Genomic DNA, 23751 nt, shown 5'->3' on the forward strand with positions numbered 1-23751 from the left:
TAGATGGAAACAGACACGTTTGAGTCTTTTGGGTATACAACCAGGGTAAATCCTCAATGGAAACTCACTTCATGTGTTTGTATTCTGTTAAAATGTTTTTTTTTTTATGTAAGTATTTCCCAGGTACATCATACAGAGGAAACTGCAAGACAGTATGACTGAGTGCAAGGACAAATACTGTGTTTCTCAACAGTATTAAGTGGCTTCCTTTCTGTGTATCCTTTTCTACACTATGTTGAAGAACTGGGCAGGTGAGAACAAATGTATGAGTTCTCAGATCAGTAGACCAGATAAGGAAAGGAGACCAGAGGAGGAAGCAAAGAACTTTGACGAACGAAATAATAAAATAAAATTGCTGGAAAAAAGCGTTCTGTGCCTTTAAGATTGCGACCTGCCGTAAATGGTTACGATAATGTAGGAAATCAATAACACGTGTGAAAAAATATTTTAGGAAACTAGCGACACGAATATGTGGATTTTAGTGTCCATTTATCCATGATACCAGTATTTATTCAAACTAATAATATGGTGATCCTTGCAGTTTATACATTGTCCGAATTTAAATACTTTGAGTAGTTTAAAGGATTGAAAGGAAAGGTAGGTAACGTTAACAGTTTCAGGACAGTGATGCTGTGTTAGCTAGCTAGAAAGAAAATGTTTCTTGATGAAATTGTTATACATTACTAGCTACATTGTTTCATTACACTGTAACAATGGAATTGAATATGATAAGGTAGCTAGCTAGCTGGTAAATGTACCTGTGCTATAGCACTTTAACGCATGGCAGACTTACTGTCATACCACCCTGTCTGTTAGGTATTTTTCTGTGATTTCATAGCTACTGTATATTGTTTCTTTTTTTTCCTCGGACCAGAATCATGTTCGTGGCAGTGGAGATGGTTGACACTGTCAGAATCCCCCCATGGAATTTCCAGCGGCAGTTCAATGAAGCCATAGCCGAAGAACTCAACAAGAAATTGGCCAATAAGGTGAGAGGATGCAGTACCAAAGGTACTGTAACCTCCTCCCCTATTCATCAGTGGACAGGGGTTCTGTATATTGTCAGCTGAGTTAATCTTTAATTGTTTGCTTTGTTTAGCCTAACACAATTGTGACATTGTAGTCTTGTTAACTTATCTGCTTTATTTATGTTTGGCTGATCTTTACCTGCATCTCGACAGGTGGTTTACCAGGTTGGCCTCTGTATCTGTTTGTATGACATCACAAAACTGGAGGATTCCTACATATTCCCAGGTGATGGAGCTTCCCACACCAAAGGTAAGGAAATTACAATTTGCGACAGATTTTCACGCGACTATTTAAAAATCAGCATAAAAATATGATGCACATTTTCCCACCACAGGTGGGTTTCCATAAAACTGACTTGTTGCAGATAAAACGCCCTTTTGTCCTTACATTTCATTGTGCCGAATAAAAAAAAATGGAAGTTCAATGTTTCCATTGCATTTTAAAACCGATGGTTTTGTAACAAACTGTTACAATAAATAGCAAACGTGCTATTACTTATAAACGTGCTATTACTTATAAACGTGCTATTACTTATAAACGTGCTATTACTTATAAACGTGCTATTACTTATAAAGTTGACAGAGTAGGTTATATGATGAGATGTGGATAAGCGTGATCATTTTTATTTGATAAAGCCAAACGCCGATCATGTCACTAGCAATCCTTGATATTTATTGGACATTTGCAAGCTTACAGTGTACTTAAAAGCCCAATACACCCATTTTGTATCTTAATATTAAATCATTTCACCAGGCAGGCCAAAACTCCATCCCGCCAAAACTCCATCCCACCAAAACAGACTGAAATTTCAGGCGCTCTTTTCAAACCTTGCTTACAATAAAAGGGCATTATCATTATTTTCAATTTCATAGTGTTATTCCAACTGTAAATACAGTTGAAGTTGGAAGTTTACATACACCTTAGCCAAGTACATTTAAACTCAGTTTTTCACAATTCCTGACATTTGAGTAAAAAGTCCATGTCTTAGGTCAGTTAGGATCACCAGTTTATTTTAAGAATGTCAGAATAATAGTAGAGGGAATTATTTATTTCAGCTTGTATTTCTTTCATCACATTCCCAGTGGGTCAGAAGTTTACATACACTCAATTAGTATTTGGTAGCATTGCCTTTAAATTGTTTAACTTGGGTCAAACGTTTCGGGTAGCCTTCCACAAGCTTCCCACAATAAGTTGGGTGAATTTTGGCCCATTCCTCCTGACAGAGCTGGTGTGACTGAGTCAGGTTTGTAGGCCTCCTTGCTCGCACATGCTTTTTCTGTTCTGCCCACACATTTTCTATAGGATTGAGGTCAGGGCTTTGTGATGGCCACTCTAATACCTTGACTTTGTTGTCCTTTAGCCATTTTGCCACAACTTTGGAAGTATGCTTGGGGTCATTGTCCATTTGGAAGACCCATTTGTGACCAAGCTTTCACTTCCTGACTGATGTCTTGAGATGTTGCTTCAATATATCCATATCATTTTCCTTCCTCATGATGCCATTTATTTTGTGAAGCGCACTAGTCCCTCCTGCAGCAAAGCATCCCCACAACGTGATGCTGCCGGGGGTGCAAGCCTCCCCCTTTTTCCTCCAAACATAACGATGGTCATTATGGCCAAACAGTTCTATTTTTTTTTCATCAGACCAGAGGACATTTCTCCAAAAAGTACGATCTTTGTCCCCATGTGTAGTTACCACCCGTAGTCTGGCTTTTTTATGGCGGTTTTGGAGCAGTGGCTTCTTCCTTGCTGAGCGGGCTTTCAGGTTATGTCGATATAGGACTCGTTTTACTGTGGATATAGATACTTATGTGCCTGTTTCCTCCAGCATCTTCACAAGATCCTTTGCTGTTGTTCTGGGATTGATTTGCACTTTTTGCACCAAAGTACGTTCATCTCTAGGAGACAGAACGCGTCTCATTCCTGAGCAGTATGACGGCTATGTGGTCCCATGGTGTTTATGCTTGCGTACTATTGTTTGTACAGATGAACGTGTCACCTTCAAGCGCTTGGAAATTGCTCCCAAGGATCAACCAGACTTGTGGATGTCTACAAAATAAATTCTGAGGTCTTGGCTGATTTCTTTAGATTTTCCCATAATGTCAAGCAAAGAGGCACTGAGTTTGAAGGTAGGCCTTGAAATACATCCACAGGTACACCTCCAATTGACTCAAATGATGTCAATTAGCCTATCAGAAGCTTCTAAAGCCATGACTAATTTTCCAACCTGTTTAAAGGCACAGTCAAATATGAAGTAGAATTGTGAATTATAAGTTAAATAATCCAACAATTGTTGGAAATATGAATTGTGTCATGCACAATGTAGATATCCTAACCGACTTGCCTAACCGACTTGCCAAAACTACAGTTTGTTGAATTTTTATTATTATTATTTTTTTTTTAAAAATTTTACCCCTTTTTCTCCCCAATTTCGTAGTATCCAATTTGCCAATTTGTTGAATTTTTATTATTATTATTATTATTTTAAATTTTACCCCTTTTTCTCCCCAATTTCGTAGTATCCAATTGTTGTAGTAGCTACTATCTTGTCTCATCGCTACAACTCCCGTACGGGCTCGGGAGAGACGAAGGTTGAAAGTCATGCGTCCTCCGATACACAACCAACCAAGCCGCTGCTTCTTTAACACAGTGTACATCCAACCCGGAAGCCAGCCGCACCAATGAGCCGGAGGAAACACCGTGCACCTGGCCACCTTGGTTAGCGTACACTGCGCCCAGCCCGCCACAGGAGTCGCTGGTGCGCGATGAGACAAGGACACCCCTACCGACCAAGCCCTCCCTAACCCGGGCGACGCTAGGCCAATTGTGCGTCGCCCCACGGACCTCCCGGTCGCGGCCGGTTACGACAGAGCCTGGGCGCGAACCCAGGACTCTGATGGCACAGCTGGCGCTGCAGTACAGCGCCCTTAACCACTGCGCCACCCGGGAGGCCCCATTAACATGAAATTTGTTGAGTGGTTGAAAAATGAGTTTTAATTCTCCAACCTAAGTGTATGTAAACTTCTGCTTTCAACTGTATATATAAAACACAGGAAAATCACAGTTTTGACCAACATCATCGCTTATTTAATCTTCCTATAAACTCTTCATGCTTTTCCATGGCATGGTGGTAGTAGGCTGCAACGTAACATATCATTGCGTGACTCCAAGTTAACCTCGACATGATGGTTATTATATCAATAGTTGTGGCATTTCGACCATGATTATTGCATAATCTTTCACAGGCAAGAAATTTGTCCACCCTTGTCTAGTGTATTTTGTGTTGTTGACATTTTGCCCTCAAATGTGCTGTTTCCATCAGGCCTGCTGTGAGTATATTTTTCATGTGTAATTCATCTGCATGAAATGGTTGGATGGAAACCTGCTTAATGTCGCTGATAGGCCTCCATGTTTCATATGAATATTGATTTGCAGGTAACAAGTGAATACATTGTTTTAGGATTGAGCCCACAAATGTATTCACTTGTTACCTGTAAATCAATATTCATGCAATAATCTTGGTCAAAATGCCGCAAAATAATAAAAATAAAATAAAAACGGCACTGGTCCAATTAACTTGTTTATTTTCGAACGCTCTGCATGGAATTATTACTTTGTGGTAGAAAAATACAGGTTAAGACAAAGCAATAATTCCATGCGGAGCGTTTGAAAATAAACACGTTCATTGGACCAGTGACTATAAAAATATATATTTCACCTTTTATTTAACTAGGCAAGTCAGTTAAGAACAAATTCTTATTTACATTGACGGCCTAGGAACAGTGTGTTAACTGCCTGTTCAGGGGCAGAACGACAGATTTTTACCGTGTCAGCTCGGGGACTCGATCTAGCAACCTTTCGGTTACTAGCTAGGTGTCAGAAGCAGCAGGATCACCATCCTTTTCCCCCTGCCTCTGGAATGGTTGCAGTCTGGGAGAATGTTGGACTACCTAGCTAACATTTTTGATCCTGATCTTATTTCAAATGCTCACACTGATGTTTTCCAGTTCAGTTGAACAAATAATGGCTTACTACCAACACGGTATTGTAAACACATTGTGGTTGGTGTGTGTGATTGTTTGCAGACTTTTCCCCCCCCAGCTTTGACCGTGCTACTGACTGTAGTGGTGGTGCTTGGCTTGCACATTTAGTTCACATAACATTCTATAATAGAATTTTATATGACACATCAAATTAATAGCTTAATTGACACGTATCTTTTTTGAAATGCAGAGACCCAGAAGTAGCTCCACCTTACCTTCTGATAGGTTAGGTGGAACTTTCACCGTATTGCACGTATTACTATCAGATCTACACAAGTGCCTGGAGGTCACTGCCTAGGAGTTGTTTCTGGGCAGGGATTTCCTCTTAGGAGTGACTGTCCATTTTGATGTGACCTTATCTTTTCCCTACTCTGTTTGTTAGTCCACTTCAGGTATGTTGTGTTCCACCCATTTTTGGATGAGATTCTTGTTGGAAAGATCAAATACTGCAGTCAAGAAGGAGTACATGGTGAGAGAAACTCATCTTTCCCCCACCTTCCAGTTTTCTCCCCGACCCACCTGAATGTTAAGTCCTAATAGCCTATATGACTCAGTGCAACAGCATTGTCCATAACGAATATACCTATGTCTATTCTGGACTAATAGGCCTCATTGTGTGAAAATAAGAACACTTGAACATGCTGTGATTTGCTGATACACTAATTTGGGTCAGGTGCTTTTTATACTCTGCCGTCACAGCCCCAGAGGAGTCTGTACACACTGCAGTGGTTTTCCTACCAACCCTGTCTCTCTCTCAATGTATAAAGTGGATCAACAGGGAGAATGTCTCAGTATGAAGTATAACATTGACGTGGCAGTCTGTCTGTATAGATTTGTTCAAACTGCCATATTTTGTTTCATAGTCAGCCTAGGATTATTTGATGACATCGTCATTCCCCCAGAGTCCCTACAGCAGCCTGCAAAATTGTATCCTGCCCAGTGATGTGTGTTTGTGTATTTCTTACCAATGTGTGCATTTGACAATTTGTTTGCTTAAAGCTGAGTTGCAGTAGATGGCTCTGGAATACAATCATGTAAATGTTAGCTATCAACATGAGGAGTTTAATTATCTGATAGACATTTTAGTGTACCTGTAAAAGCTACTGAAAATAAAGCAATCTAGCAAGCGCTCCTTGACTGCTGCCTCAGCGATGAAGCAGAGCAGGTGTGGGTGTGGGAGTATGAGACGGACGAAGGGGCCCATGACCTCTACATGGACCAAGGTGAGGACATCCGCTTCCGGGTCACAGATGAAGTCTTCCAGGACACGTCGCCCACTGGCCCTTCTGCCGCAGCAACCGACACCTCTGCAGCTCCAGGAGCAGAGGGTGGCCAAAAGAAAGAGGCCCCTTACACACTGCTAGTAAGAAGGCGCTCACTGATAGAACAGACTTATTTCACACTACAAAAGATTGAATTACTATTGTTGTGAATTTAATCATTTCAGTATCAGTATATGTGACTGAGTTAAATGGTACCGGTAAGCTCACTCAAAATGTCCAGTGAGCAAGTATGGAATGTTTGATCAGGAGTATAATTCATTGGCTGAATTCTCCTGATGACCTGGATGGAATTATGTGATCTTTCCTTAACCCATAGGAAGTCCCTCCCAGTTGACTACTTAAAAATTTTGAAAGTCCTCAATAGCGCTGCCCATGCTAAAACAAGCTTTGGGGCACTGGAGCTGTCTATCTAATTCTATGGTGATGTTACTGCCGAATTGGTACCTTTTGGGTAGTGCAACTGGTTAGTACTTTGTCAAGCAGGGCGGTCACTTGTGCTTGCAAAGCTAAGGACCAGTCGTTTGAGAAGGCAAAACTGTTAGCAGCATAGTGACGTCCTTCACATAGGTGTAGTTTTGGTTTTACTTCATACATCCTTATTACAAATGACTATTTTAAGGTATTTTTCAATACTATAAGTCAGTAATAATTAATTCCACCCCTTCCCTCCCTGCCTTTCTTGTGTATCAGGGTACCATTAGCGAGCCAGGCTTGGGCCTCCTGTCCTGGTGGAACAGCTAGCCAAAGGAGAGGCCATTACAGTAGAGAAAACAGGGAGACAGATGTCAAGTATTCATCCCAGCTGCTGGACATACACCTTCTTTTTGGACTCTTCTCGGTCACTCCTCCCAGGTTGTGACTTTAACACTGGAGAAACATGCCTCCTGTGAAGTGTCCACAAGGTTAATAGACACAGAACTGCGGGCTCAAGTAGAGGAGCCAGGATTCCCATAATAGGAATGGCAGACCCAAGGACAAGGGACCAGTAGCAAGGATTTCTAATAGAGCACACAGGCCGGGGACATGGAGAACTGTCTCACTTGCAAAGCTGTAAATCCACTTCCCCCTGTATATTGTAAATACTACCACCATAACTGTTAACGCACCAGCATTTACACTCGGTGCACATGACCGTAAGAAAGACTGACTAAAGGGCCCCAATTGGCCTATTTAGTGTCACCATGTAAGTCTGTGAGTGTTCAGTTGAACAAATAATGGAGTGAGTGTGCCTAAATATACAATTGTGTGTTGTCTTTTTGACCAGTATAGTGTTTCATCAGTGATCATTTTTGTTTGCATGATTTTGAGTTGGGTTATTTAAGCAATAATGCCCAAGGAGATGATGGTATATGGCCAATATACCACGGCTAAGGGCTGATCTCAGGCATGACGCATCGCGGACTATTGGCCATGCCACAAAGCCCCGAGTTTTTTTTATTGCTATTATAAACTGGTTACCAACGTAATTAGAGCAGTAAAAATAAACGTTTTGTCATATCTGTGGTATATGGCTGATATACCACTTCTGTCAGCCAATCAGCATTCAGGGCTCGAACCACCCAGTTTATAATTGTGTACAGGACATGTATCCCAAAAATATCATAAAATAACTGTCCTTGGGAGGGGTCGTCATGAACCCACAAGCACTACACCTCACTGTAATTTGTGTATTTTAGTGGGTGTGAAGTTGGTCCTCTGAGGCAGTTTTTGATAAACCATAGAAGCCATATTCTTCCAGGCCAAATGAATGTATCATATTCTGATCTTTATTTTGGTTATTTTTACTTACACCATTACATGAAGGAATACATCAGTATGGTTTACAATACCAACACATACTTGTTTAATGTAATAACTGCTTTGACGCGTATGAGCATAGCAGTCTTGTTATGCCAACAAATTTGTAGGCAAACACACATCACAAACATCGCGCCCATTCTCCCGACTACGGTGTAATCTCAGCCAGCAGCAGCTGCGCAGCCTCAACAACACACCGCAGATCAGTGTATTCCGCGCGACTACGCGTATTTACTGTTATTTATTTAATTAATGTTATATAATAGTAACTGACAAGGCACACACCCGTCCTCTACCGACAAACGGACTCTAGCAATGCAGTAAGTACAAATATTCAAGTACGGGTATGCCAGCTATTGTTTGGATTGTAGAAAATCTGTATCGCCTATTCATTAACGTGTGACAGCCTTTTTGACCAAAGTATAGACTAAAGGAAATGTATGATAATGACAACTGTTGGGTATAGAATACCTTTGACGAGGCTACTCATCCTCTCATCCCTACAGCGTCTCTGTTTGCGCGCGCCGACTTTTCGAATGTCCTGGAAATTAGAAAAAGTCGGATGATATGCGTGTTTATTACAGAATAATTTGGCAATGCGAACTGGTCATTCACTTAGCCCGAAATGCACGCCTCCGCAACATGAAGAATCATACAATGTTATGAATGTCTCAAGTAGAGGGATTTTTCTTGTGATATTTAGACACGTTGAGCCGAGTCAATTGACTATTTCAGATATTTAATTCGGATGTAGCCCAGAGAAAGTATCCAGAGATAGACTTCACTGTTGCTCTCTTTTTAAATTTTTACTTTATAAAAACGGATTCATATCGTTCTTTAAACAGTCAATTTGCATTCGCGTGAAAGGATCATCTACTTTTCTAATTTGACAATTTTGGTGTTACAATGCCCTAATGTTTTGGTTTGTAGTCATTATCCAATGCTTTCCCGTATTGCATGCTGACGTCAGAAACACACGGCTAGCCTTTTGCCAGCAGCTCTGTCGACGGCGTTCTCAACATTCGAGCTGTCAGAGCTGTCTGTTTTACTGTAACCTTGATGATGCAGGCAGAGCGAAAGAATGTAGCAATCTTAAACCATGCAAAGCCATCTTGGCCTTGGAGTGTGTGCTGTGTCCTATCTTATTGCGTGCACATGCCATCAATATGCACCACCATATCTTGGCACACAATGGCTGCGTTATTTTAATTTTTTTAATTTAATCTTTATTTAACTGCTTTTGTTGCAGCTATTCCTAAAGCTGTGCTCCTCTTGAGCTTGAAGGGCTTGATACACAATGTAAACAACAGTCATATATCTAAGTTGAGCCTGTTATTTTTTGTGGGCAGACTTAGGAATGGTTGGCAGTTGAAATGAATGGCATTTGAAAGTAAAAAGGGTCTGTAATGAATTGAAAGGCTGCCAGTGTCATTTTTGGTAAAACATTGCCACTAGGCTGATACTCTTAACCAGGGTGTTCGACTAAATTGCTTCATAAGTGTCCAGTAATGTAAATCCAAACATCCATCTTAATATGAAGCTGTTATGAATGATACATAATGTTCTCTGCAGTAGGGATAAACTTCATGAAATCTGTCTTTGTTTCAGTTGTTCCTTCTGGTTCAACTTTCGCTTTTTACTTTTGTTTGTTTTCTTCTCTTTCTTTCTTCATTAAGAAACTTGCTGAAACAAACTGACCTGTGTACTCAATAGCAATATATATTAAAGCAGAGACAGTGAGCAGACAAACATATAACTGGAGTGTCAGCATCAGGCCAGGTGGTGAAGAACCAGAAGAGTGGTAAGAAGAGCGACCTGGCCCGTGCCTCAGCCATGACAGACCCCAGCCTGACGTCCCCCTCAGAGGCCCCTCTGCGCTCCCCCCTGTCTGCACCCCTTTCCCTCTCCTTCCCCTTCTTGAGGGAGGGCAGCCGTGTGTGGGAAAGGGGAGCGCCACCCCAGCCCCGGTCACTGCCCAGCCCACTGCCCACCAAACGCAACCGCACCTATTCAGCGTAAGCAACTAGATATGCTGCTCATGAATGCGTTTCTGTATTAGAATTGGTTTGATAGTGCATGTTTATTATCGTTCACTTATATGACGTTTATATATACATTCCTTAACTTCTTAGAGAATCATTTATTTCCACAAGCAGTAGCAGAAGGGATATGGTGTGTTGATGTAATGTTTTGTTGAGAGTGGACATGATGCTCTCTCCTCTGTCTCTCATCAGCACGGTGCGGGCCACCTCAGGGCCAGCGTTTAAGGGCGTGTGCAAGAGCTTCTGCAGGTCACAAGGTCATGGCTTCATCCGCCCCACCAATGGCGGTGATGACATCTTTGTTCACATCTCTGAGTGAGTGGCCTTCATCACTACAGCAGCCTTCTTTAGCTTGGCAAATTGCTAAAATGAGCAGAATGCCCTGTTTTTTAATATTCTGTTCACAGCTTTCTATCTCAGAGCAGCAATGTAACATCAGTGTTCAGTGTCAGATAAAATGTGTCAAGGTTCAGAGCAGGAACTGACTGCATATTCATATTGTGCAGTAAATGAACATCTAAATCATTAATTCAATCTATTTCAGTATCGAGGGCGAGTATGTCCCAGTAGAAGGAGATGAGGTCACATACAAAGTCTCCCGGATCCCACCAAAAAACCTGAAGATCCAGGCCGTGGAGGTGAAGATAGTTCATCTGAACCCAGGGACGAAGCATGAGACCTGGTCTGGCCAGATCATCAGCCAGCTAGACGAGAGCTAGGCTTCAGCACTGGCCTGTTTATCTACACTTGGCTACAGGGAGGGCTAGGGTGGGAAGTTGAGGGGTCTGGCTAGGGCAGGCAGGGACGGCCAACTGGTGCTGGTGAGTCTGTCTAAATCAGGTGTGCTAGAGCTGGGCTTGAACAAAACCCTTGATACACTGACTGGCTCCTCAGGACACAAGTTGGCCATCCGTGAACTAGGATGTGGTTAGTACAGACTGGATTGATAAGTCATAAAAGCAAGGGAGGAGAATATGTTCAACCTGAATGAACTGGAAGTGGGTGAAGGGACTGAGCGGAGTGGTGGAGGAAATAGAATGAGAAATCCGACACCATTTTGAAGAGAAGCATTACTATTGGTGTGATATGAAAATGAGGTTGGAGAGAAAATAACTGACGAAGGTTTAGAGGTACAGAATCGGAAACGTCTGATTGAGGGAGCAATCGAGAAGGGAGGGAGAGATGGGCGTAAGACAAAATAAAAAGCTTGGAAGAATGATTTATATTTGACTGTGAATGGAAAAGCCACTATTAATATGTTCTCGAGGTACACAACCATCTTTGTATTTATATATATTTATTTAATCATTTTGTTTAGATTTTTTTGTATCCGTTAGTTTTGAGGTTACTGGATTTAAGTTTTGGGTATTGTAGTCAAACGAATGCACTTAAAAACTTGAACTTGTATTCTGAAATACTGCCGAACCGACTACAACTCCTATTAGGCTTTATCATGTGGCAATTGGTAGTCCTGTTTGCAAATTGTAACTCACCATGATGGTATGAGAAAATTACTGCAAGGTTTTTGAAACTATTTGAAACTTTTCTATTGTCTGAGAGACACTGTAACACACTGTCAATGGAATTGAAATACATTTTAATGTATTTGTCTAAGTTCTGAAATGATCATTTAATTGTTACTGAGCCGTTATTCGTATTTGTTTCATGTCTACCCGTTATGTTTAGCATTTCTCCATATTTAAGCTATTTCTATGTATTTTTCTGTACTTCATTCTTACTGTTTTGGGTTGTTTTATTTCATATTTTAGTTTTCGTTAAAATGCTAGGTTTTTCATTGGTCACAGTTCAGAGCATTTTCTGTTAGACAAGCCACTGTGGCTATAGTTTACCCTCATTTCTATGTGAGCCTTGAAAGAGCACTAAAAACATTTTATGATTCACAATTATGGTGGCTGTTATCTTTCTTTAGTATTTATCTTTGGAGATAAGGGTGTATACATAGTATGTGACATTATAATGACATGCCTATGCCGTACTTATACTTTCCATCTGTTGTACAAAAAAATAACAAGTCACACTTGGCACAATAATATAAAATAATTTATTACAATGAACATAGTTCAAATGAATACAGTACTCAACAATCCCATGATGATTTCACAATTAGTGTATGTTGATCAAACTGTACAAGTGAGTCCACTGGATCTTTGTCATTCAGGAAGGTTTATTGGCCTTTGGCAGAAGGGTCAAGACATCCAGATTATTGTATTTGTCGCAGATGTCATTAACCTTTTAATAAAATTTGATTTGATAATATACAACTAAAGGATGTGTACCTATGAATATACTGGGTAGGTAATGTAAAGGGTGTATGAGCCATCTGTGAGATCCATTTCTTATAGTGGTGCAGACTGAAGTAGCAGGAATAATTTATATGTAATTGCATAGATGAGGTAAGACTTCTCCCTACAGTGTCTAAACACTCTTAGAAAAAAAGATGCTATCTAGATTCTAATTAGGGTTTTTCGGCTGTCCCCATAGGAGAACCCTTTGAAGAAACCTTTTTGGTTCCAGATTGAACTCTATCCACAAAGTGTTTTACATGGAACCCAAAAGAGTTCTACCTGGAATAAAAAAGGGTTCTACCTGGAACCGAAACGGGTTCTCCTATGGGGACAGCCGAATAACCCTTTTGTGTAGAAAGTCTACACCCTCCTTGGATTTCTTCACATTTTATTCTGTACAAAGTGGAATTAAAATTGATTTGTCATTTTTTTGTCAACAATCTACACCAAATACTCTGTCAAAGTGGAAGAAAAAATTCTAACATTTGTTTTTATATACCTTGATTAGATAAGTATTCACCCCCCTGAGTTAATACATGTTAGAAACACATTTGACAGCGATTACAGCTTTGAGTCATCTTGGGTAAGTCTCATAAGATCTTCGCACACCTGTATTATGCAATATTTTCCCATTATTCAAGCTCTGTCAAGGTGTTGGAGATCATGGCTAGATAGCAATTTTCAAGTCTTGCCATAGATTTTCAAGCAGATTTAAGTCAAAATTGTAACTTGGCCACTCAGGAACATTCACTGTCTCCTTGGTAAGCTACTCCAGTGTATATTCAGCTTTGTGTTGTAGGTTATTGTCCTGCTGAAAGGTGAATTCCTCTCCCGGTGTCTGGTGTAAAGCAGACTGAAGCAGGATTTCCTATAGGATTTTGCCTGTGCTTAGCTCCATCCCTTGGTTTTCATCCTGAAAAACTCCCCAGTCTTTGCCGATGTCAAGCAGACCCATACCTTGAAGGCAATTACTCAGTGATGTGTTGTGTTGGATTTGCCCCAAACATAAGGCTTTGCATTTAGGCCAAAAAGTATATTCCTTTGCCGTGTTTTTTTTGCAGTATTACTTTAGTGCCTTGTTGCATGTTTTGGAATATTTTTATTCTGTGTATTTTTATTATTTTTATGACTCTGTAATTTAGGTCATTATTGTAGAGTCACTACAATGTTGTTGATCCATCCTCAGTTTTCTTCCATCACAGCCGTTGAACTCTCTAGCTGTTTTAAAATCTCCAATGGCCTCATGGTGACATCCCTAAGCAGTTTCCTTCCTGTCCTGCAGCTCAGTTCAGAAGAATGACTGCATCTTTGATGTGTCTGGGTGGTTTAATGCTTCATCCACAACTTAATTATTAACTTGACTGTGCTTAAAGATATATTCAATGTCTGATATGTTATTGTTACCCATCTACCAATCACTGCCCTTTATTTTTGAAGCTTTCGAAAAAGCCCTGGGAGGACAGAGGAAGAGGTGGTCATAAAAAAATATAATGTCAATCCCTATTATTTCACACAGAGTACAGAGTGAGTCCATATAAATTATTATGTGATTTGTTTAGCCACATTTGACTTCTAAACTAATTCAGGCTTGCCTAAACAAAGTGCGTGAATACTTAAAGGAATGATTATATTTTAGTTATAATTTTTTTTTTTTTTACATTTGTAAAAAACTTGACAAACAATTACAATTAATCTATTTCAATCCCACTTTGTAACAGAACAAAATGTGAAACAAATTCAAGGGGGTGCAGACTTTCAATAGGCACTTAATCTGAAAGTGGACTGGCACAGAGCAAAAAACTAATTTTCTCTTTTCTGTCTCGCTCCATTTTGTTCAAAGACAACACCAGTCACTTCCTACATTCACAAAAAAAACAAATGATCCAAAACCCAGTTTGTCAGATAACTGTATCAATATTAGTGCAAAACATAAGTGGGTATTTACATTATACACTCAAAATGTATAGAATTCTTCACATGATATTCACAAAAGAGGATTGTCTTACAGGAGGGCCTATAAGACATTATGGTTAATTTGATGTTACATACAAATACAGGGACACGCTACAGAAACCATTGGGTTGATAGATGTTAAATAATCAGATATTACATTAAAACCTTAGAGAAACACTTAGTCATGATAAAAAACTGAAAACATTAGTAAACTTCCTCACATTGTTTGAGCTACCATCCCTTTAGAAAAGCAGATCTGTCCACATCTCATAGTACTTTCCATGGGAGTCCAGCCAATGTGAATAACTGATGATCCCTTTATATGTCCAGTGCTAGTTAGAATAATATTATACAACAACAACGCATTGATTACAAATCTGTAGTGGTTTACCTCCCATTTCCACCTCTTCTCCTTCAGGTGCTCTTAATAACTGCCCTCAACAGCAGGGGGAACCCAGGGGAAGCTGACTGTGAGAGTGCCTGCTGCACGATTTATCACGACTCATTGGTGGGAGCTTTGAAGAAAATCTCTCGACAGTGCCTGGCTGTGTCCTCTGGTGAGTATACTGTGAAACCAATGGTGCGCGGGTCGTTGAAGATCTCATAGTCGTTTCCCCCCTGAACAGAGAGGAATGTAGATACGGCTTTAGAATCTGCTTGTTCACAAATAGGTTTGCACCGACTGCCCTTTTCACTCTTGTCGACCTCTTTCCTTGTTTCCTCACTCACTCTTTATCTCTCTCTATGTCTCAGTAAAAGAGGTTAAATAAACACACAACCATCACAAAGCTCATGCAACATTCTTTCAGGCAGGGGTCAACTCCACATAGAATGACATCAACAATGATCTCTGAACTTTAACCTTTATCATTCAAGCCACAGCACAATCCTACTCTCATTGCTATCTTTAGCCTCAGAGCATTCCCCACCACTGACACGTCCACAAGGTCCTCCCCTTCACTTACAGACGACGTCTCGTTGCCAAAGAAGTAGATAGCGTCCAGGCCCTCCCCTTCCAGCACGTCCAGACAGAGCCTCTTGTCCCAGCCTTCAGGGAACACGTCAAAACTGATGAGACCACCTGAATAGAGAGGCACACGAGAGGGAATAATTCAGTCAATTTCAATTGATACATTACAATTTAACATCATGTTACTGAACAAAATATTAGTCCCTCCCATAAAATAATGAGGATTTTAGTGATGATTATTAACACTTTACAACCAGCTCTCTCATGCCATGTCAGGGATATTTGTTCTGATCGGTCAATGCACTGATGAGTGAGGATGCCAAATGTATGTAAAATAGGTGTGATATTTCCCCCATTACAGGAACAGCAGCTTTGAGATATTTTTAAGACTGCAACTTCAACCGGTTAATGTTGCACATTTCTCTGCAACAGACTTGGAGCCCAACACATTCTCCCCTCGAAAAGCATGAAAGGTTATTAAAAGCCCCAATCACTGTGCTCAGTTGAGCAGAACAGACTTATTTATGCTCTGTGCATCGACTGTGTGGTGATGGCTTTGACGTACAGTCTGTGTCCAGGGAGGACAGTCTTATTATTGGTGATTATTCACTACTTGGCTGACCTCCATGAGGTTACTAACAGTATGTGAGCCATCAGGCTGCCTCATGAGGTGGACTCAGTTCCACAAACACATATTCAGGTCAATGAGCGGTGAATGTGCACGAAAAGCCCTCAGAGAAATAAGTTTAAATTCTGCTTCTCACCCCCCCCCCCCCTTCAGATTCTACTTCATTACCCCCCAGTGTTTAAAGCGGCAACCAGCAGTTGAAGCAATAACAAAGCGCCCTCCTCACCAGTAAAAGGTGTGGTGATGTGACTGGAGACATGTAAGCACTCTCAAATTCAAGGGCAGGGCTATGAATGCAAGGACTGACCATCCATGATATCAAAATGATAACTTTAACCATGTTTTTAGGCTATACAGTATTTGTTTACATTTACTTTGTTTATAAACAATGGAGTAAAACTAGCTTATATGTTGTGTTCTGACGGGGTACGACTGTTCAAGATCATATGGATGTGATTCTTCAATAATCAATGGATACATATCATTACTGTATTAGTCCAAAAGTGGATGTAGCAACTGCTGCTTGACCCGAAGGGAAAGCTCACAAACGCAACAGCTAGGGAGGTTTCAGCCAATCAGAGGGTGTATTGGCCACAAACACCCACATCCTCAGCCCATCCCCCACACAGTTCCTTCCCCACCCCTGGCCATGCACCATAAAGGTGAAAGAAAACATAGCCAGGACAAAGGTGCCTGTATTTGAAGTGACACTGCAATGTCGCCTTTTGAGCTGAGTGACACAAGCAAAAATCTCTGGCGTAAGAACAGACAGTGCCGCATAGGCATAAACAGCATTGCATATGTGAAATGTGAACAAACCAAGGCAGGGTAGACGTGCAGATACAGACTGCAATGAGCAAACACATAAATCGTATCCACTAGCCTTCCCATTGGCTTGTTTTATCAGGCTCTGCGGCTGCAGTGTAAACAGCCCTCCAACGGGCACTGCTGCCAGTGCTATTAGCATCAGCTTCCACATCAGCAACCAGAAGGATTCCCAGTTAATATCAGCAATCAGAGGGATTCCCAGGGCAGTCACTCAGTTAGGGTGAAGTAAGGCCGTTAGGATGAAGTAAGGATGAATGTGTGTGTTTGTAACGACTGCTGCTACTGGCCCAAGGCTTTAACAGAGTGCCTTATGAAGACAACAGCCTTATCTTCAGCTGTTTGTGCAGCTGCCTGAATTGTGTACAGTTTCACAGGCCATTAAGGAAGTCCCACACCTAGTTACAGTCAGCAAACACCTATTCTGACTAACCAGAGGAAAACATCTCTGAACCTCAGAGAGTGGAGCAGGGGAGAGTAATGTTTAATGAAGTTGGGCACAATGTGTCCAGGAGATTGACTACGCATGGCAGATCGTCTTTGTGAACTGGCAGATAGGAAGCAACAGCAAGGAAAAGACAGCAAAGGAGCTAGTACATTCAAGTCATAACAGGGTTCTATCTGAGAGATAAATGAGTCTTCAAGTGTAGATATCACACCATACACAGATGGCATACAAAATAATACTGAAATACAAGACTAGAGGTGCTAATAGTTACACTGATATTAATTCCCAGCTCACATCCTGTGCCAGTTGGCTTACCTCTAGTAAATCTTAGACCCTTCCCAGCAAACTCCTCCTGCAGGGCCGCAACAAACTTCTCCCGGATTTTCTCTCTCTGTGAAGAGGTTAAGGAAAGGGGTCAGGCTTCAGGCCGCTAAGGGTTAAACCTCTCCACATCTCCCATCAGACCACTAAACCCTCCATAACGTGTGGCTGTGAAACATCAATGGGCTGTCTGTTCAGCCATCTTGAAAGCTCAGCATTGTTTTGACTTGTTTACTCTCTTCTCTTTTTAATAGGCGCCAACGTAACAGAATATAAGAGAAAAGCATGCCTGCTTGCACTGTGCAGTGATTTGAGGTTATAAGAGGTTGAAAACATGACTCAATCAATAACGCATGCTTTGTTTGTTTACTATTCGTTTTAAAAGTTTATATGTTTAGGCGTTTTCCTTAGAAGATAATGTCTGCTGTTTGGATCATGATTTAGGCACTCTTATACTGTGTAATACCTTGTCAATTTCAGAGAATTCGATTCGCTCCTCAAGTGTGCAGCTCCGGCCAATGGGGGAGATGTTCAGCATTCCGTTGCGGAATTCGATAAAAGTGCCCCTGAGGGCAGAATAAGGCATTAATCTGCAAAAAGAGACTTTAGTGTGGCTTTGTTACCAACCATCATACATGTGTAATCTCCCAGCAATTTATTGGGTATTTACCAATGCCGAAGTGTTGGTAAATACCCATTAAATTGCTGGGAGATTACACATGGAGTGTGAGACTTTCTTTATTATGATAGTTTATAGTTTATTCGCCATTAGTCAGCACCTCCACACAAACTATTATTTTGAGTGTGCGCCAGCCCATGTTTTTTTTACCAACCATCATACAACAATTCTAGAGATTCTAGTGTTAGATCCAGAATTGCTTTGTTTCTCAAGGAAATAAGTATTTCCACCCAGATACAGATCAATCCTTCTGTCTTAGTCTCTGCTGACAGAGCCACCATTCCTTTCTCCAATGCCTACAGCTGTGATGGACAGGTTGAAGTGGCCATGGGGCCTCTGAATGACTAGATGCATAGAAAAGGAGCTGAAAGTAGGTCAGAGGGAGGGAGTCTCACCTTTTCTTGGGAAGCTTGATCAGCCCCATGTAGCTGAGACAGAAGTTAATGAGGTCCTGCAGTAGTTCCTCTCCTATCTGGTTCTGGATGGCCTGTAGGACAGAGTTCAACTATTTGAACTGTCTTTTCTTATTAACACAGTGCAGTTTTCTTAAAAGACATGATCATAACTTTCCCTTCCAGTCTTCTTAGCTGAGAGCAGTTTATAAGAAAAAAGGTTGTGCCTACATGTTGTTTACATGGAATCATGTTTAAATAGCTTGTTAGTGAGCAAAAATATATTTTATTCCTTCCCTCACCTCAGTGACACCCACCTGTTTGGAAAGGAGCTTCCCATCTTTGTACTGCACCGTGCCATTCTCAGCAAACACATAGTCAAACTTCTGTATCACTGTAAGAGAAAAAGGGGGCAAATTAGGTAAACGTGTGCTATTGCAAGAACATTCATAGTAAATAGACAACACAAGCTACCAGCACACAGCCTTAAAAAAAACTCCCCCAACTGGAACACAGGCATGTTGTACCTGGTGCAGCGGGATTATTGGTCATTGCAGATTACCACCTATGTAACACTACCTGGAACAGTCCAGATTAATCTCTGTCCTGTCCATTCACTGTACACATATCTCACATGGCTAGAGTATCAAAGTACTGAGCATCTCAATCAGTCTTGCATAATGCAGTCTGGGTATGATCAGGATAGAGAACTGTTGATGCAGAAATGCACTGAAAACAAAGCCTTGAATGCACTAGTAGCACTCCCACTTATATTTACTCTATCGTTCATCGCTTTACTTTTGTTGCTGCTCTGAGTGATGACGGTCAGTTGTCAGTGTGTTGGTGGCCAGTCTCCACTGCTGTGTGTAAACTCCACCACAGGGTCAGTGTGTCAAGGTAACACAGGTACATGAGCAAACATGTAACTCCACCTGGGTCCATGTGCGACCCGGAGCGGAGACTTCAGTTATGATGTAGCTGCTTTCGTCTTATGTCTGTTATTTATGGACTGATGTCAAATGAGAGTGGGCTGCCAACATGAAAGACCCCTCTCTGGTGAATTTCCTTTAAATAATTTCATGACCATGAAAGTGACAGCCTTTTGGGGTTTGCAAAGCCCTGTGAGAGAAAGGCAATAATATGGGTTTGAGGGTGAATATGTGAGACTGAAATGAGACCAAAGTGAGAATGAGGAGTGCTCACCTTCATCTCCCTCCCCCAGCTGTTCTGCGATCTTTGAGTAGTCTGATCCACCCACTATGCCGATCTTCACTTTCCTGCGCAGAGACTGGAAAAACTCATCCAGCTTAGGGTCAATTTTCTGCAGGGTGTAAGCACACACGCATGACGCGTAAACACACGATGAGTGCACACAGACAGACACACACACAGTCTGTACCTGTTTGGGTTGTCTATCATTGAAAACACTGTTTTAGGGACTCATAATATAAACTGTGACAAGACAGGCATTTACAGTTCTTAAAACTGCTTTTGTTGTCTGACCACAAAGCAGGAGAATGCTTTTGTTTGTGAGGTTAGGTAACATAGACCGAGTGAGATAGGCATCTGTCTCTGAAGGAGGAGCAACTTTGATAGTGGTCTATTGATCCTCTGCAGACATAATCCTATTAAACCAGCTTTCCATCTAGCCAGAGAGACTTGGGCAGATGGATCAGGCAGGGGCCGCTTCATGCTCACATGAGGAAACTGCATTACATAATATAAGGGCAGTGGGTTCATTCTGCACACTTATGTCTATGTGACCGACCAATGGCTGCTGAACTGGGCACTGCCTACACGGCGATCATTGAATGTTTCTGTACATCACCGGTCCAGACACTGAGACAAGAATGCAGATAGCCTACAATATGATCGTTTTTTTTTGTCTATGTTACAACAAAGACATCATCTTGTGACGATGGGCAGAGATACGAGGGATAATCTAAATGTTTATCCTCCTGTTTGATTGAATTATTTGAAGACACGGAGAACTGCCTGTGTTCACACGACAATTGCAAAGACATGCATTGATGCAGCATTGTGTAACAGAAAGTTAACCATTTATCTTCATATGAATGAGTATGTTTTTTGTTCAACTACTGAAATCATGATGAAAAACACTAGAGAGCCGTTTCCCTGATTATTCATTGATTATCTTGCATTTCAAATCTGGGGGTCAAAAAAGGCTGAGGACATAACTAATAGGCTACCTCCATTAGGAATGTCAGCATCCTTGATCAAAGTAGTCTGTTTTTAGGGTAGGAACTCCATGTGACTCCTCTTCCCATGTACCCACTTTAAGTTGTTTACGATCAGTTTATCTGTCTGTTAAAGTTCCAATGCAGCTGTTGTTATCTCAAAATCAAATCATTTCTGGGTAACAATGAAGTACCTTAATTGTCAAAAAGAAACAAAAGCAAAGAGCAATTTCTCAAGCAAGAATTTTGCTAGGACTGTTTGAGAGTGGTCTGAGTGGGAAGGGGAAAACAAAACAATGAGCTGTTATTGGCAGAGAGGTTTGGAACACTCTTTCTCATTGGTCTATTAACTAATGATATCACCAGGCATTACAAAACTCCATCCCACCAAAACAGTCTGAAATTCAACAGCTGTCTTTTCAAACAGCTCTTACACTAAAATGGCATTATTATAATTTTCACAATTTCACCTTATCCAACCTAATATTGTGGCAATATATAGAAAACACTGGGCATTGAAGGATTGGTGCGAACAGTTGCAAGGTAATTGTTACTTCACATGGACGGACATGAAACTTTCAGGAAACAGCAGTTATAGGCTATTTTGAATGGGCGTAAGCAGTGTCCCAGTGTAACGGTGGTCTAGGGTTGACCACCACCAGGATGCTATATGAAATTTGACTTCATAAGTGTTGTGCAAGTAGGCAACAGTAGCCTACAGTCGTGTTCTCGTACGGACGGCGGACATAACGTTCATCCAAATGAATGTCTCTGCTCCATGGGGTGCGCGCTACTTTTAGTGAAATACAAAGCTTCAGATGCAAACGAAGACATTTCAGTTTCATTCAAAAGAGTTGACGGACGACAGCATTTGTAGGCTACAACCACGGGATTAAATAATATATGAAAACAAGAACTTGGAAGGACAGAAAATGATGGTGTTTGCCAACATTATCAGGAAGTACATCGACAGAAAATAGTAAATCATGAAATAACATGCAGGAACATTCCAGACCTTGCTGCAGATAAGACATTGACATTATTGCAACAGTTTTGTGCTATCAAGATGGCATGGGAATTGGCAAAGCGCCCTATAATTCCTTGAAAAATAGAAAGGTTTGACAAGTTGGACAGCAACGTTAGAAGAAAGAAAATGACAAACAAAACACAATTAATACAACGGGATAATAAAACATGTTATTTAGCCTACCTCTCTCGGTGGGGTAAGAGTGCCGTCCACGTCAAATAAACACAGAATAGTCCTTTTTGAAGAACCGTTTGATTCATCCATTTCTTATTTTGCAATGACAGTGTTACTAATGTGTAAGTGAAGATAGTGTTACTATTGTGTAAGTAATGATAATGTTATTAATGTGTAATAAATATTCTGGGAAAGAGTGACAATGTTCTGGTCTCGCCTCTAATGCAAAACAAAGACTGCTACAATACGGTACACTGTAAAATCTATTGCCTACCACTAGTTGGATGAATAATGTATGCCACGCGGTCTAGTAGATAACGACAAACCATATCCAATAGTTGTTGAACTGTAGCTTATCCTCAGACTGAAGAATAGTTCGGCCACCGTTCCCGATCGAATTCAGAAAACCATCACAGGCAGCTCGACAAGTCTCAGGTTTATTTTGCAACAATGTCTCGACTCTCGTAGGCTACATGCAAACAGCCAATCGCAGCTTTTATGTTGGATGACGCGAAGTGGGTGTTGGTAAGATATATAAACATAGAAGTCCTTTGCCGCCTCCCATGTCAAATCAAGACTTTTTAAAACCCATCTCAACAGTCATTCGACCGTTCACCTAGAGGGGAGGACAGTGCTCAGACTGTGCCTAGATCTGTACAATGTAGGCTATCATATAAAAAATTCACAGCCCAAGCAATAGAATAATTCCTTACTGCATGTCAGGCCAGCCAGGGCAGTGAGAGAAATGTATGATGAATAACGTTTAGTTGATAGCTCCATCAAGTGTTGCTTTAGTTACCTGTATAAAATGGTGATAGATCCAACTTCCAAAATACACACTCACACTTGGCTCTGTCTGGATAGAGGATTACCAGGACGTTTGAGTGATCGCTTTTATTATCAGTAAGTTAGTTGTCCACTAGAGGGCAGGCTAAAACAATATGCGTGCTTGTGCCCTATGGAAGCCAAACGGCATAGTGCAGAACTGCTATATTCCGAAGGAGGTTCTGAGGGCTGTTAGATGGATTTATCTGTTAAGGGTATTTGCAATCCTAACATGTTTTGTGGGTGGTGAGAAACTCAAATAAAGATAAAAGGTCTATTAGCGTCAAAGGAAAAATCATGTTTACATAAAGACATGATTATAGTCCTGGTCCCTATTGGCACAGATGGCCATTTGTTCTGCATCACTCCTTAATTAATAAACAGTCCATATTTTGAAATTCTAATTGATATTGTGAATGGACATGAAAACTACGCATTTCAAATAGATTTCAAAAATATTTCTTATTGTTGCATTGTTGAAAAGTAAGCATTTAGTTGGACCATGTGTATCCTGTACATACGACTAATACAACTTGAAACTAAATTAATTAAAACTCCTGTTGTGTGTCTTTTATCCTGCTACCAGTTATCTACCAGTTATCTTGGTATACTCTTGCTCTATATTTAGCTGATACGCACAATGCACCTTCATCTAGGAATAGATATCAGAGGAGCACATTTGATAGAATTCAATGGTTTTGTATAACCTCATTCACCACTTTCAGGAGAATGGCTACATAATAATGAACACAATAAGACTAACAGCATCTGTTGGGATTGTTTTTTGTGAATAGGCCCATCACTAGACTAT

The 23751-nt window shown here is 40.8% G+C and overlaps 3 protein-coding genes across 5 annotated transcripts; 2 read left to right on the forward strand and 1 right to left on the reverse strand.

Annotated features, from left to right (window-relative positions):
* The first annotated feature begins 388 nt into the window (after nucleotides 1-388).
* On the forward strand, nucleotides 389-9990 carry LOC139364797 (DNA-directed RNA polymerase III subunit RPC8-like). Of its 3 annotated transcripts, none has more exons than XM_071101897.1 (7): nucleotides 389-597; nucleotides 875-989; nucleotides 1182-1278; nucleotides 5455-5541; nucleotides 5936-5999; nucleotides 6222-6435; nucleotides 7046-9563. In XM_071101897.1, the coding sequence occupies exons 2-7, from the start codon at nucleotides 879-881 to the stop codon at nucleotides 7094-7096; spliced, it is 624 nt and encodes a 207-aa protein (XP_070957998.1). In that variant the 5' UTR covers nucleotides 389-597; nucleotides 875-878; the 3' UTR covers nucleotides 7097-9563. The 3 variants fall into 3 exon arrangements, with proteins under 3 accessions (XP_070957998.1, XP_070957999.1, XP_070957997.1); XM_071101898.1 differs by lacking the exon at nucleotides 7046-9563 and adding an exon at nucleotides 9829-9990 and having other exon boundaries at nucleotides 403-597; XM_071101896.1 differs by lacking the exon at nucleotides 7046-9563 and having other exon boundaries at nucleotides 403-597; nucleotides 6222-6726.
* Nucleotides 9962-12481, forward strand: LOC139364798 (cold shock domain-containing protein C2-like). The gene is made up of 3 exons (XM_071101899.1): nucleotides 9962-10167; nucleotides 10387-10509; nucleotides 10739-12481. The coding sequence occupies exons 1-3, from the start codon at nucleotides 9986-9988 to the stop codon at nucleotides 10911-10913; spliced, it is 480 nt and encodes a 159-aa protein (XP_070958000.1). The 5' UTR covers nucleotides 9962-9985; the 3' UTR covers nucleotides 10914-12481.
* Nucleotides 12482-13611: 1130 nt separating this feature from the next.
* Nucleotides 13612-22586, reverse strand: LOC139364796 (phosphomannomutase 1-like). Its single transcript, XM_071101894.1, has 8 exons — nucleotides 22125-22586; nucleotides 19920-20037; nucleotides 19034-19110; nucleotides 18720-18811; nucleotides 18112-18211; nucleotides 17640-17715; nucleotides 15419-15534; nucleotides 13612-15071 (listed from the first exon to the last, which is right to left on the reverse strand). The coding sequence occupies exons 1-8, from the start codon at nucleotides 22203-22205 to the stop codon at nucleotides 14949-14951; spliced, it is 783 nt and encodes a 260-aa protein (XP_070957995.1). The 5' UTR covers nucleotides 22206-22586; the 3' UTR covers nucleotides 13612-14948.
* Nucleotides 22587-23751: the final 1165 nt, after the last annotated feature.

Source organism: Oncorhynchus clarkii, chromosome 13 (genome assembly GCF_045791955.1).
Source record: "Oncorhynchus clarkii lewisi isolate Uvic-CL-2024 chromosome 13, UVic_Ocla_1.0, whole genome shotgun sequence".
In the NCBI taxonomy this organism is placed as follows: domain Eukaryota; kingdom Metazoa; phylum Chordata; class Actinopteri; order Salmoniformes; family Salmonidae; genus Oncorhynchus; species Oncorhynchus clarkii.

Bases quoted from the DNA above. Each gene is read 5' to 3' on its own strand.
- LOC139364797 (XM_071101896.1), top strand. From the start codon at position 879: ATGTTCGTGGCAGTGGAGATGGTTGACACTGTCAGAATCCCCCCATGG. The intron at 1,279-5,454 runs GTAAGGAAATTA...TCTGTTTGTTAG, and splicing joins TGGAGCTTCCCACACCAAAG to TCCACTTCAGGTATGTTGTG. The intron at 5,542-5,935 runs GTGAGAGAAACT...TTTGTTTCATAG, and splicing joins CAGTCAAGAAGGAGTACATG to TCAGCCTAGGATTATTTGAT.
- LOC139364798 (XM_071101899.1), top strand. From the start codon at position 9,986: ATGACAGACCCCAGCCTGACGTCCCCCTCAGAGGCCCCTCTGCGCTCC. The intron at 10,168-10,386 runs GTAAGCAACTAG...GTCTCTCATCAG, and splicing joins CGCAACCGCACCTATTCAGC to CACGGTGCGGGCCACCTCAG. The intron at 10,510-10,738 runs GTGAGTGGCCTT...AATCTATTTCAG, and splicing joins ATCTTTGTTCACATCTCTGA to TATCGAGGGCGAGTATGTCC.
- LOC139364796 (XM_071101894.1), bottom strand. From the start codon at position 22,205: ATGGATGAATCAAACGGTTCTTCAAAAAGGACTATTCTGTGTTTATTT. The intron at 18,812-19,033 runs GTGGGTGTCACT...TCTGTCCTACAG, and splicing joins GGAAGCTCCTTTCCAAACAG to GCCATCCAGAACCAGATAGG. The intron at 15,535-17,639 runs GTAAGCCAACTG...CTCTCTATTCAG, and splicing joins GGGTCTAAGATTTACTAGAG to GTGGTCTCATCAGTTTTGAC.